General features: G+C 48.0%; 1 protein-coding gene and 1 long non-coding RNA gene across 2 annotated transcripts in view; one reads left to right on the plus strand and one right to left on the minus strand.

Moving 5' to 3' along the window:
- The first annotated feature begins 141 nt into the window (after window positions 1-141).
- On the plus strand, window positions 142-4,437 carry LOC147999680 (uncharacterized). The gene is made up of 2 exons (XR_015642806.1): window positions 142-356; window positions 2,753-4,437. It is a non-coding gene; the product is annotated as an uncharacterized LOC147999680 (long non-coding RNA).
- Window positions 4,438-7,334: 2,897 nt separating this feature from the next.
- Window positions 7,335-14,713, minus strand: part of Garem1 (GRB2 associated regulator of MAPK1 subtype 1) — a 163,884-nt gene continuing 156,505 nt past the window's right edge. Inside the window, 2 exon segments of the mRNA NM_001427249.1 lie at window positions 7,335-12,179; window positions 13,497-13,663. Coding sequence (NP_001414178.1) covers window positions 11,282-12,179; window positions 13,497-13,663 — 1,065 coding nt within the window. The 3' untranslated portion in view covers window positions 7,335-11,281.

Raw genomic sequence — 14,713 nt, forward strand, 5'->3', positions numbered from 1 at the left:
ACCAACCAACCAACCATCTAACCAACCAACCAAAAAAGTCACTTAATATCAGCAATAAAGGTCAGCAGTAAAAATATAGTTTATTCTAAGAGTGACAGGTCAGTGAAGAATGAAATATAAGACACTGCACACTATGTCCTCAGAGCTCTAGGTAAAGAATCAGACCTTGCTCATGATGTTTCTGAGTTAGTCTTGTGGGAAGTACGTGTCTTCCTCTGTTGTACTCATCATAGTCAACATTATTATTGCTGCTGCTGCTGCTGCTGCTGCTGCTGCTGCTGCTGCCACGGAATACCTGAGACTGGGCAACATATAAAGAACAGAAGTTCGTTTTGGTTTGCGATTCTGAGACTAAGGTATCCAAGGGCATGGCTGCAGAATCTTTTTGGTTTTTGGTGAGGGTCTTATGCTGCTCATGGTATAAAAAGGAAGTTAGAGGTGTGTGTGTGTGTGTGTGTGTGTGTGTGTGTGTGTGTGTGTGTGTGTGGTGTTGTAAGCAACTTGATGTGGGTTCTAGGAGCTGAATTTTGGTCCTCTGAAGGAGTGCTATGATCTCTTAACTGCCTCTCCAGCTCCAGGATGTCCTTCTATGAATCCTAGTCACAGGGGTTTCATCCTCCTGGTGTAAACACTTCTGCAAAGCGTGTCTGCTAACAACATGACGTTGGATGGTCATTTTGGACATATGACTTGGGGTGGTTGTGATGGTGGGGGAGACCAACACATTGTCACTTGTCACATAACTCATATTCTTTTTTCCACCTAATGCCTGGGAACCATGGAACTGGCGTCTGTATCAGAAGAGGGAGGTCAAAAGCTTGTGAGACTCGCAGGCACACGAGGCCTGGGGAGGATCTGACACATGTTTTCAAACATCGGCTGCCACAGTGGGCGAGCTCAGTTAAAGCATTGCTCCCCAACAGTGCTGGGGTTGGTCCCTCCTCTGAATCCCCCCAGTCGCACTCCGACCAGCTCCTATCATTCCTTGCACGAATAACTTCCTTTTAATTGGTCCCTCTGCATTCAGGTTAGCCTACTTTCAGTTCATTTTCAACTCTCCATTCATGGTGATTCTCCATGCTCATGAGAGCTACGCAGTGACCATCACGGAAGGGCTCCACTGGACCCTTTTTCCCCTCCATTAATTGGTTTATTAACTTCATTTCCTAGTCAAAATTCCGGTCTTCCTGGTCCCCCCCTCACACAGTCTCTCCTCCCATCCTCCTTCCTCTTCTCTGAGAGGGTGGAGTCCTTCCCTCCCTGACACATCAAGTCTCTTCAGGGCTAGGCACTTCCTCTCCCACTGACAGACAAGGCAGCCCAGCCAGGGGAACGGGTCCACAGACAAGCAACAGCTTTAGGGACAGCTCCTGCTCCAGTTGTTCAGGACCCTCATGAAGATCGAGCTGCATATCTGCTACATACGTGCGGGGAGGCCTAGGTCCAGACCGTGTATGTTCTTTGATGCTTCTCTCTGGGAGCCCCCAAGGGTCCAGGTTGGATCACTCTGTTGGTCTTCATGTGTCCCCACCAGCGGGGACCCAGTTATTCAGGGTCCCGAAGAGGCTTTCTACCTATGGGCCAAAATGGGGGTGAAGAGAAGAAGACCAAGCAAGAATCTGTTGTCAAGGTCTCGTTTATTGGGATGAACGTTACAGCTTTTAAGGCTTTCAGGTAGGGGGAGTGACCTTTGTGAAACATGAAGGAGGGGGAGAGGAGGGTATAGGCAGTGATAGCTGGAGGCAAAGAGGTCAGGCGATGAGGTCAGGTGGTGGAGACACCGGGTGTAGACTGAGGAGATAACTGGTATCTGCTCGAGCTGAGGCATCCCTTGAATGTTATCTTCCTGTGCCGTAAATTCATGGGAGAGGCTTAAGACTTAAGGCAGTCATCTTAGGGGTGAGTCTCTGTGGCCAAACAGCCCAGAGTCACCTAGCCACTTTGAGCCAAGCAGTTCAAAAAGCGGCTAGGCCCAAATCCAATATGGCTCCGTGCATTCATGAGTAGTTCCTATGCCTTGCCAGGTCAATCCTTCCCACAACTCTTCCATTAGAGTCCCTGAGCTCCATCTAGTGTTTGGGTCTGTGTCTGTTTCAGTCAGCTGATGGGTGGAGCCTCTCGGAGGACAGTCAAGCCAGGTTGCTCCTGTCTGCGAGCTCTTGGATCATTTTTTCAGTGCTCTCCTGCTGGCTGGGTTTTGAAGCTCTGCTCTGTTCTCTTCAGTTGCGGGGAGGTCACTGGATATGTGACTCAGAGGCAGAACATCTTGCTCCTGCCTCTTCTTGTCTCCTTGCTGTTTGGCTGTCCCGAGGGGAGTGGCCCTACTCACACTGCCTTCCACTGTCGTAGGATAGAAAGCAATGGCGTCAGTCAAGTGCAGAATGATGCTCAGAAACGGAGATGAAGCCAGCCCTTTCCTCTTTTAAATAGTTTCCCCTCAGGTATTTGTCACAGAAACAAACAGATAAAAAACCCAGGCAATTCACTTCCAGATAAGTCACCCCCAGCAGGGAGTGATGCCTGCAGGTGGAAGAGGGCGGCTGTAAATGTGGTGGGTACAGGAGACATTGCGACATTTCGGAGGCAGTGAATAAACAACGCACATGCCTGCTGAAGAGGCCGCCAGGGCCACTCCCAGTACCTGTCCCTCAAGCTTTTACTGGGGACATTCCCGAGAGCTCACTGACAACAAGACATTTTCTTACCTCTTGTTTCATCTGTGAGAGAGAAACTAGTTGTTTCTGTCTTCCAGATTATGGCTTCTCCGTGGTTAGCCTGAGTCACGGGAGGGTCATGGCTCTCTCTTCACATGTGGCCGTCACAGTGGTGTTTCTACAGATTGCCTTTCCGCATCCAGAACAGAGGACGTCGCAGCTTTCCATCACAGGATGTGAACGCAGGGGACTCTGCCTTCTGAACAGTGTCTCTAGGGAGCTGGAGTATTCAGACCGGAGCATGGGGACGGGCACTCAAGTGCTATTCTCATCTGAGGGAAATGAGGAATTCAAATGAAGTCTCTGGGCCGGAGAAGGAGCGTGATAAGGAATGACTGATGTGTTTATAGAAAGATAGAGTGGGGATATGTTCTATGGAGGTGTGGGGGAAGGGGGTGCCTCAGTGGGCCCATGCTGAGGTATCCCTTCCCCCTGAGGGACCAGCCACACAATGGTATAGTATAGAATAGAGTTTATTCAGGGCATGGGGAGGTGAGTTAAGAGGGTATTAGGGAGAGAGAGAGAGAGAGAGAGAGAGAGAGAGAGAGAGAGAGAGAGAGAAATAGAGGCTGGCCATGAACACATGGAGAGAGAGAGGGGAGGGGAATGGGGAGAGAAGGGACAAAGGGGGAAGAGGATAAGAGAGAGTGAGGAGGGGGCAAGCAGCCCCTTTTATAGTGTCAGGCATACCTGGCTGTTGCCAGGTAACTGTGGGGTGGAGCTTAGAGGATGCTAACAATGGCCTGCTTCACAGATTATCTCCCTGCGGGGTCAGGGGAACCTGCAAAGCACTGGGTTAACAACTTGAATACTACAACAGTGTGAGTAGTGGGTGGGAGAAGGCAGGGCCTAGAGCCATCCATGCAGAGATGGGACCTGCTGCCCTGGATGGAGGTCAAGTACAGCAAGACCCCAAGGCGTGAAGCTGAAAGTCCTCTGGGGCTCAGATTTTGGATAGAGGGTTCCTAAGTGGTCCTGCCTCAAGCTGATCAGTCTCACGACTCATGGAGAATGCGTGTGCACACTCAGACGACACCATACACAGCGGCCGTAAAGGATAAACAAAGAGAATGCATTTGCTTCAGCTGTAAAATTACCTGCCTGGCTGAACAATTTCAAATTCAGAAGAAAAATAGGGTACCTCTTCGGGCCTGCTGGAGTCCTGTAGTCCCACAGAAACAGGACAGAAAGGACCCAGTGTGCCCAGTACCTGTCCGGCTAGCTTTTGTCAACCTGACACTGAGAACAGGGAGCCTGGGGGAGGAACTGCCCACCACTCTGACTTGCCTGCAGTCGAGTCTCTTAATTGCTAATTGATGAAGGAAGGTCCAGCCCACTGGCTGTAAAAGAGGTAATCGAGCAAGCCTTGGGGAGCAAGTCAGCCAGCAGTGCTGCTCCATGTCTCTGCTCCGGTCTCTGTCTTGGCCAGAGTCCATGATGAATGTCACTGTAAGCTAAATACACACCTTTCTCCCCACGTTGGTCTTGGTCAGCGTTTATCCCAGCAACAGACAGCAAAGTAGGGCAGTGGGGATGTCATGAAGAAGAAATATGAAGTCTGCAGCCCACAGTGTGGGAGGTGGCGTTCTCCATGTGAGCGGTGGCATTTGGATCCCTCCATGACCCTTGTTCCCAAATCGACAAAGTTTACTATGCAGAAGCATAATAATCATAATCATAATCAAAATCACTAATCATATAAATCTTGCCAGATTTATAAATATTGCTAATGTGTTACTACTTTTTTTTAATTGTCTGCGTTGTGTAGGTGTATACGTGTGAGTGCAGCTCAGTGAGGCCAGAAGAAGGTGTCAGATCCCTGGCGTGAGAAGTAGCAGGCCCTGTAACTAAACAGCTCTGAGCTCCAGGTCCCTGATTTGAAAAACCACACAGTGCCCGGCTTCCTAATTCTTGTTTTTCTTGAGCCACATCTGTTTACTAACGCCCATAACCTCAGGATCCCAGTGCCGTTGGCGGACGTGCAAAAAGAATATGACTGACAGAAGCGGACTGAAAACTGCTCTGGTCCTTGGCTTATCTTTATTGTCTGTCAGGAGCCTGGCACCTAGTGGCAATATTTGGTATTACAGCTTCTCTCTGCCTGGTTCCCCTTCATAAGCTGTTTCTTGTAGATAGCTTGGACACAGCCAAATGAAGTGTGTTCAGGTTATCTGGAAGCCGTTTACATGTTTAAGACACACCTATCTTTTTTTTTTTTTTGGTTCTTTTTTTCGGAGCTGGGGACCGAACCCAGGGCCTTGCGCTTCCTAGGCAAGCGCTCTGCCACTGAGCTAAATCCCCAACCCAGACACACCCATCTTATTTAGAATCTTCAATGAGTCATTGTTTTGAACGAAGGAGCTGATGTGCTCAGAGCCTCTTTAACAAGAAAAGATTTTTGACTTACATGTATTATTTGCAGGTATCTGTGGGAGAGGTTTTGAGCACTCTGGAGCTAGCCCGAGTTACAGGCGATGTGAGGTGCCTGACTGGTACGAGGCACTGAATTCGTTGTCTGGAACAGTGGCAAGCACTTTTATCACACTCAGCCACCTCTCCAGTACAGTTTGTTGTATAAACAGGAGTTTTTCCTTTTCTTTCCCTTCCTTTCCTCTCCTCTCTTTCTTCCTTCTTTTCTGGACAAAGGGTGTGCAGTACAGGCTGCTCTTGAACCTCCAGAAATCCTCCTGCCTCAGCTTCTAAAGTGCTAAAATTACAGTCTCGTACCACCATGCTCAGCTGCAGTTTCCTCTCCCACTCCCTGTCGCCTCTGTCCCTCTTTCAGGTGTAGGGGGCCTAGGGCGGGGCAGACTGTCCCAGTGCACCCCGGGCATCGTCAGGTCTGGCTTCAACTGGGGAGGATCAGTTGAGGATTGTCTCCTCACCAACTTTTCAGCCGCCGGACAGAAGGTGGGGGATCAGGGCAGGGTATTCTGCCCATACATCCCAAGGCTGTTCAGTCATTTATGGAGGTTAAGAGTTGGGGAAACTGGAGACGTTACAATGAAATGAGTGCAAGGCGGAGATCCACGTTCTAATTCTCTTCTTCATTTTATTTCATGCTCTGGAGGGATTGGCAGTGTGAATTTTATTTCTATGAAGCTGAGAATGTGGGGTTCCAAAGCCCCCCACCCCCTCTTTGTTAAATGGATATCTGAGTTTTGTAGGACACAGACCTGTGCTATCTGACTCGCGGCCTGAGAACACCCATAGCTTAAACACCCAGCACACGCACTGTCTTTCAGTTGCCTGCATGTCTTGAAGCAAATGTTTGTGGCCCTTTGCGGAACACGCCGTTCTGAGTTCAGTTCTATGTCCATCACTGCAGGGAAGTCACTGGTGGGTTGTAAGAAAAAATAATGTACTCACTGTAAGAAATTCTTGCTGCATTTGTCAGTGGTGACAGAAGTTAGGCTGGGCTTACCCAGCAAGTTTGTGTTTCTGTCTGCTCTGCATGTGACAATGGGAGTGCCACAGATGCCACCCATTTGACTTTGATTTTGGGTGCAGGAGACTGAACCGAGGGCTTCAAGCTGGACCTGTGCTTTCCCACCCAGCTTCATCCCCTGGACCTCATCTGACTTAACTTCACCCCGTTCTGTGGCTGATGCCTTCACATCACAGTGAGCGGCCATCGTCAGAAACGTCATGGCATATCTGTTCCAGAGTCTTCTGACTTTGAAGACTTTGGAGGCCAAAGAACAGTCAGCTCACAAGGGGTGGAGACACACAGGCTGCTTTCTCGTCACAAAGGAGCAGAACCTACAAAGCCTGGGAATGATGTCTAATTCCTCCCAAAGCAAATGGACAAATTATCCAAGCAAGAAGGGACTGAGGTGAGCAGGCATCCTGAGGGGGAGCCGTCTGGGTAAAGTTACAGTGTATCTTCCACTTAATATTTTCAGCAGATGATGCCTCTCCTAGTGCCAGTTACATAGGAATCAAAGAATCTGGGATCCTGACAACTGATTTCTAGTTTCCGATTTCTTAGCTATATCCAGCTTGAGAACTGTCCGTTTTAGTCATGGACGTGGTTCTTCTAGTGCCTGACTCTGCAGTCCAGGGTATCAGATACTCATCCCTGTGGGATGGGAGAGAGGGGCTGAAGGCTTAGGAAATAGTAGGCTTAGGAAATGGTAGGACGGACGACTCAGGCATGCTTCTGATGGGGAGATAAGATGCCAGGAAGCGACTTCATAAATGGAGAACAAAAATGCCACCTGCCATTCCCTACCCTCCTTGTGACACTTCCCCGCCTTCTCCAGCACACTGGGGCACTTCTGCTAGGTAAATACTGTGCCACTTGAATAACAAGGAAGCCAAAGATAGGACTTTGCATCAGTCCCTCTGACTGCAACAGTATACTTCCTTCCAGATTAAACCGACGTCTGCATGTGTCTTCCCTACCTCGACTTCACAGGTATGGGATCCTCTCTGAGTGTCATGGGGTTGCCTGGCTTTTAGCTTCTGTGAACTACAGCTTTTGTCCTGTATCTCAATTCTGAGTGGAGTTTGCAGTCTTAGGAATCCCTTTCTAGTTCCCTAGGCTGAAGGGCTGGAGAATGTGGTCTTTGAAAAGTCAGCCCTAGATCCGACTCACTCAGGAAAGACTGCAAGAGCAACCTTGAAAATTTCTTTATTTATAGACATTTCAGAACCATTTAAATCAACAGACAATGAATTGTTTTAGACATAATATACTGCATTTATCTTGAGGTACACATTGGGCCCATTAAATAATGCTCTGGAGAGCAACACGATTGCTGACGTGTGGCTGGCAACCCACTGTTCTCCCAGCCCAGAAGCTGTACAGAGACTTCTGAATTCTTAGAAAATACGATTTCCATTTAAGTGAAGGGAAATGCCCCAAGGTCTCAGGCTTCCTTCCTTCCTTCCTTCCTTCCTTCCTTCCTTCCTTCCTTCCTTCCTTCCTTCCTTCCTTGTCTTAGCTGAACTTGGTATGAAATCGGGGACAGGTTTATGGCGAGGGAACTATGGAAGCCCTATCCTACAGGAGGTTGTAAACCACAGGAGCTCACCGTCTGCCAAGCTCTACTACAAAGATGCACAGCTTCGGGGGTGGGCGGAGGGAGACGACTGCAGGTGACACTTGCACCTAGCTTGAAGCACACTTGTAAAACAAGACTTCTTGAAAACCCAGAAATATGACTGACACGATACGGCCACAGAATCCTACATTACAAACCTACAGTATGGTGAAAATTCTGTTTCCACTACTTGCCCTCTGGGCCTCTGATTCTCTTGCCTTAGCAGATTTCAGATTTCGAGAAAAGCAATGGGAATTCACGCAATGGACATGTTTTATGTTCTTCAAAGCCTCATGCGTCCAGCAGTAGATGTGACTTTTTCTGGTGGACTGCAACTCCAATTTCCTGGGCTCCTTGGAGAAGTTTGTGTTTCCCAGTTTGTTATTCAGGGTATGTACTTACAGAAGATAGGCCCCAGGCTTGATTTAGGACACAACGCACTAGGAAAACGATGGGTTCTCCGTCCATCCACTCCCAAACCCCCGAACGTCACAAGGAGGCATGGATGATGTGCAGGTGGCCTAGCAGTGGGGACGAGGTTGTTTGTGTATGCATCTGATCAGCTGGAGTGAACTGTCACATTCCCCATAAGGCTGTGGCACTTCTGCAGGACAAGAATAAACACTGCAATTTAGCTGAATGGGCAGTTTGGTACAACTTCATAAATTTGAATGGTCTATGTGGGCTGGGAGAGAGTAGATGTGGACATTTCACAGTTCATAAACTTGAGCAGTTCAACTTAAAGGCAGAACTTGCAGGCGTCTGGAAGATTCTGTGAAGGAAGTGGTGGTGAACACTTGAGTTTTCTCTCTGAATTGACTTCATATTTTACATTTTAGCTGCTTGGCTTATTGCTGACACGTTCTCCTCCAACAGGGGAGGGGCAGGAAGATGGGTTTAGTTATGAGTTTAAGGATTCCCCCAAAGATCCTGTTCAGATAGGACTTCTCCACAAGTATCACTGTCCCTCACTGGACTGGAGGGCATCTGCCACTAATGGAGGTACGTACTGTCTTGACCTGGATGGTTGGAAGAGGTTCCCCGTAGGATGCGGAAGGCAAGGGCTGTTTCGATTTTCTGCTCTGTGCAGCCTGTCTGATTCTCTCTGGCTTATGAATTCCTTGTCTAGTCAGGATCCTCCACAGACAGGTGCTCAGCTCAGAAGTGGTAATTATACTTATTTGTGGCTTTTAGAAATGCCAGCACTGATTATCATTAAAAAATTCTAAGTCAGTAAAAGAAAACAGGAGCAGGGAGACAGATGCATTTCCTCTTTAATGTATTCCGAGTATCAGGGGGTGTTCGCCAATGTCTGGGGTAGTTATGGGATGTCTTAGAGGCGCCTACGATGGCTTCCATCCGGGGGCTCCTTAAAGATGGGACACACATCACTCTCCATGCTCCCAGCTTTCAGAAAACGTTCATAGTCTCCTGCACGTATACGCTGTGAGCAACTGTGACTTTGAAACATGAACGAGTTCCACGAAGTCAGGCGTCCTTTTCTCAGCCTTGGGTCTGGCACACAGAGGGTGCTCATTGAATGTACAATGAATGTATGACCTCAGGGCCAATCCTTGCTCTAAGGGAGGCTCCAGGATCCAATCAAAACAGACTTGGCATAAGTATACCAGGGCGCAAGCAAACGAACTAAAAGTAGACTGACAATCTTGTTTTGTGTGAGGTTCTTGCAAAAGACAAGGGAGTCAGTTGTTACATGGGGCAACCTTTACCGCAAATGCAAACCAAACCTGTGGCTTGCTTGAGTTTGAGAATCATGGCCAAAGGCTGAGTCCTGAAGGATGGCTAAAGCAAGGGTTTGCCTGTGGGGACCTGCAGGGTCTCCACTGCAAGCTGTCTGTCTTTATTCTCAAGGGAAGGTAATCTTCTCAGGACAGGTTAACTTTCTAAGGAGTTAGTTCTCCTCCTAGAGGGCTGTGGTTTGAAACGCTCTCATGAGTCCTGGGTGGGAGAGGGCAGTATTTACATTTGGATTGTATGTTAGGAAGGGGTAGAAGCTATTTCTTATTAATGAGATCAGAGATGAGAAAATAGACTAAGTATCAATTCATCTCAGCTCTAGATCACAAGATGGACCTCTAGTGGCAAGAGATAATGACGTACTTCACATGGCTGTAAACCCTGACTGGTGGGTCTTGCCGTCAATAGCTATTTCTTTTTTGGTGAACAGGAAGACATGATAAGATACGGTCACCCATTCAGGATACACTGACTCCTGGTGGTCAAACAATCTTACCTGAGCAGTTCAGGTGAGCATCTCACTACCAGGAAGTCTGCGAGTTAGAATCTGGGGACAGACTCAGGGACTATTTGAAAAAATTGGAACTCTTTGAAGTTATATCCCTTCAAACAGTCAAGAGAAAGAAAGAGATGGTATATTTTGGGATATTTAATCACATTTAGCAAAATTCTTAGACACGTTCTGGAGTTCTCAGAGTGAGAGTCTGATAATTATCTTTTATAAGAGGAGAAGGAGGTGGACTATGGGATTAGCAAGAACTCTTATTGATATCTTAGGAATCAGGGCAGAGATACGGCGTGTGTAATAGAGAGGTGGTCTGTCTGAGTCACGGGGTTTCCTGACACAGGAGGTGTGTTGTGGGCAGACCTCACATTTGTGGAGAAAGGCTTTTCAGACCTCTCACTGGGGCACACGGGAGGAAAGGGTGGTGATGGTTTCAAAGTAGCTGTCATTTCCCTCAGTTAAAAGTCTGAAAACCTCAGTGGCTATTATAAAGTAAAAAGATGTTATCTAAAATATCAGATTAAAAAAATTACATCAGAACATATCCGTGTGTACTGCACACACACACACACACACACACACACACACACACACACACACACACACACACACACCTTTTCCCCCTTTTCCTCTGCACAATGAAACTGTCAGAGATTACAGATCAAACGTAATGGTCATGATTTGTGTCATTTCTAAGGACACCAGATCTCCTCTAGCAAAACATGAATTTTGATAAAATGCCTTTTGATAAAAAGATCTCCAGCAAGCACAGAACATTAAAGTGTCACTTCACACCACTAACGTCGTCAGGCACAGGAGTTAAACAACAGACAGGAAGCAAAGCGGGCCGCAGAATACAATGAACTGTCCACCGTCGGCTCCCCAGGAAGCGAACTGTTCACAAGTGTTTCAGCTTTGGCTGTTTCATAATAAATACCATGCCTTCTCGAAGACCGATTAGGGTACAAATGAGTTCTCTGGATATGACTTCAGTTCTTTTAGCAGCTGTTGAATGTTGAGTGACGTACAAGGCACACCTCTAAGTGTTCCGTATAGCATCTTTATTGATGTACAAAATAGCCTGTTCACCATTCAGAAACGGAATCTGCATAGTAAGACTTTCTCTTATCTCTATTTACAGAGAAGGTTTTGTTTTGTTTTGTTTTTTTAAGTGCAAAAACATGAATCTGTGTCCTGGCCCACCCCTTCCAGCACATGTTTCTTAGCTTTGTCTCACAACAGATGGGGCCATTTGGCTATATTTTGGGCCTCCAGCCATTAATAAACTGCAGTATTTTCTTTACCTGTAGTTTGCTTAATTTGAAATCCTCCGAGAGGATCTCCTCTGTTAATTGAACAAGCAAATTCCCATCGATCTTTTCAGTGACAAAGAAGGCTATGACATCTTCAGACAAACCAATGAACCTCAAAGACTTGGACACTTCCTCTATAGAGAGTCCTGATAGGTCAGCAGGTGGTTGCCATGGGGAACCATCCCCACAGGATCTGGGGGCCAGCTGGAGGTGGAGGGGAGACGAGAAAGGATAAGAGACGGAGAAGATGTCCTGCACGCCCTTTCTGACAAAGTACTGGTCCTCGGCGAGGTCCAGCGACCCCGCCGCCGGGTCCTCCTCAGCACCATCAATTTTCAGAGGCAAAGGAGATGTTTCGGGGGTGGCTTTCTGTTCCACTGGCTTTGGGACCCTTGGGGGTAAGGCAGGGCAGGAGACGCTCTGCTTGGTCATGCCAGCTGCAAGGGAGGTGTTCTCGGAGTTCTCCAGGGAGTAGCTGGCTGACTTGGGGCAACCGGAGACACCGCTGCTGCTGAACTCTACAGAGGTCGTGCTGGGCGGGCTGCCCAGGAGCTCACAACCATCGAAATCCAAAGGGGCTGGGCAGGTTCTCTTTGGCGTGCCAGGCGTCTTCTGTCTGGGGTAGCTGTAGCTTCTGCTTGGATCGAGCAGGAAGTCACTCCTTGTCTGGTTCTCCGACGCTCCTGAGGAATGGTTGGGCCACGAGAGCCGGGAGGACAGAGCTTCAGCAGAAGGGCTTCCGAACGGGGACTTGGGGTCCACAGAGTCACTCTTCACTCGGGTGCAGGGATAGCAGGAAACAGGAGCACTGTTGGGAGGACTTGTGTCACTTTGAGTGACGCTGCTTACGAAGTAAACAAACAGAAAAGGAGATCAGTGAAACGATCACGTGACCCCAGCCCTTGGGAAGTAGAAGCAGGTGGCTCTCTAAGTTCTAGGCCAGCCTGGTCTACACAGTGAGGCCCTGTCTAGGGAAAAAGGTCAAAGCCCAAGATTTTCCCTAGAATTATTCATAGATGTTATTTCTAAAGTCAAAAGGTAGTTAGGAATATGTGTGTGTGTGTGTGTGTGTGTGTGTGTGTGTTTACACACAGATATTTTTCTTATATTCAATAAATTACCTGCTTTTTAAAAACAGAATCAGTGGAGTTCTTTGTACACGTGGATGTGTACACACCAATTTAAAATGTTGCAGTGGGATAAAAATTAGTATATGTACATACTAGTTTAGTAAGAAACGTTGTTAGCAAGTTCCTGCACCTTTACACTGAGAAACATTTTCACACATGCTTTGGGCCAACCTAAGAGTGATGCCTGCAGTGGGCAGGGGTGAGGGCATACACATGCCAGAGACAAGGACGTGGCCACATCAACACTGTCATAGCTCGGGGTCCTCCCTGGTGTCCGACAGGAGGAAATGTTGCCAACACAGTGCCCATCTTTGCCTCGGTTTCTGAACAGTAGTTATACGTATAGCATATGAATTTCAATGCCCAGAGAACGAAATGAAATCCAAACAAAACAAAAACTTCCCACATAGACTTTATACATCAGGAACACAGGTGAGGGGAGCCCTCATCCCGAGGGCCACAGTTTCACATCGTAAGATTGACAGTGAAACCAGAGACTGTGGAAAGGCAGGTGGGCAGTGGGCATATTCCAGCCAACAGCAGAAGAAATGGGCACTTTGCTTTGCAGAAGACCTTGAGTGTTCTCTGAGAGAAAGGGGGCTGGTCTGTTTTGTTTCTTTGTAGCCATAGCCAGAACGGGTTTCCCACTAGGTTCATGTCAGAGCAGAGTGCCGAGTTTGAGTTTGTGGTTCTGGTAGGAAGCCCTGTTTGGTTATGTCAGAGTCAAGGCAGAAGTACCAGAGCTGGCTTCTAAGACATGCCAGCTGCCCACACACTGCAGCTAAGAGGAGAGCCCTCCCCAGTTTCCCACACACCTTGTGCCATCTTTTTCTTTCTTTCTTCTTTTTTTTTAAAAACCAAGATGCCAGCACTTTCACCCAAGGTTAAAACGAGTAGGGGCCCAATTGTGATCTTCCTATACAATTCTTTTAAGAAGGCAAACAGCATTCCCTCCCCACCCGGCTGCAGGGGATACTCCCAAGGCCTGTGAACTGTCTGCTGTGGGTTCTGCCAGGGTCGGGACTCACATGTTATGCAGCCCTGAAGAATAGTAAGACAGGGTGGGGCTTGGAGACCGAGTCTGTGGCCGAACTGGCTTGACTGTTCGAGGAGGGATGGAGGGACTTGTGGACAAAGGCTTTGCACTTCGGGGCGGCACAGGTGGGGCGTTCAGGAGCCGGCATTCTTCCCTGACCTGGTGTGGGAAAAGAAGACTCCAGGTTAAAAACAGACGTCATGACTAAGGCAGGAGTAGGGATGGGGGTGTAGGGGTAAGTGTAAGATTGGGAAGCATAGCTCCGACATGCAGGGTCAGGGGTACTTTAAGCAGTCAAGGTAGTGGGTAAGCAGGACACACATACCCACACATATATAGACATTCACATACATACACATAGACATACATACACACATATGCACACAGACACACACACAGACACACACAAATAAAACTAGAAGTCTACCACAAACTGCTGGGACCAAACTGGGCTGGAAGGAAGCAGTTTGGTTAATGCTAACATCTGGGGAAATACAGCAAGAAATAGGAAACCCAGCCTTGAGAGATGCCAGGATGTGTGGAGCAGAAGGGGGCGTGGGAGGCAGTGGGGGTGTCAGCCATGACAATGACAAAGACTGCTGCAGTCCTGTTCACTTTCCATATGCAATACAGTCTGACCCAAACCTTTGGAAATGCAGTTTTTTTTACATTGCTTGTGTGCGAGCACACAATCAGATATGCATACACGAGCTGTTCCAAAGCACCCATGTGGAGGTCAGAGGACAATTTATGGGAGTCGTTCTTTGCTTCCACCATGTGGGCCCTGGAGGTTAGATTTAGGTCATTAGGCCTGGTGGCTTTCCTCATTCAGCCTTCTGGGCCAAAATGTGGGTCTTCTGCAGGGTTAAAGCACCACTGACAGCTATGTCCGGTGCATTATAAAAATCACAGTGACCTTGTTTAGATGCGTATTTGAATTTAGGAGATCCAGGATGGGGGCTGAGAGTTAACATTTCCTATGTGTGTGTTTTACTGGATTTTTAAAAATTTGTTTACATTTCAAATGTTATCCCCTTTCCCCCATACCCATCCCTCCTCCCCCTTCTTCTTTGAGGGTGTTCCCCCATACCCTTCCCACCTCCCCACCCTGACATTCCCCTGCACTGGGAGGTCCAGCCTTGGCGGGACCCAGGGCTTCTCCTCCCATTGGTGCCCAACAAGGCCATCCTCTGCTACATATGCAGCTGG

The sequence above is a fragment of the Rattus norvegicus genome, chromosome 18 (genome assembly GCF_021556685.1).
Source record: "Rattus norvegicus strain SHRSP/BbbUtx chromosome 18, alternate assembly SHRSP_T2T, whole genome shotgun sequence".
Lineage (NCBI taxonomy): Eukaryota > Metazoa > Chordata > Mammalia > Rodentia > Muridae > Rattus > Rattus norvegicus.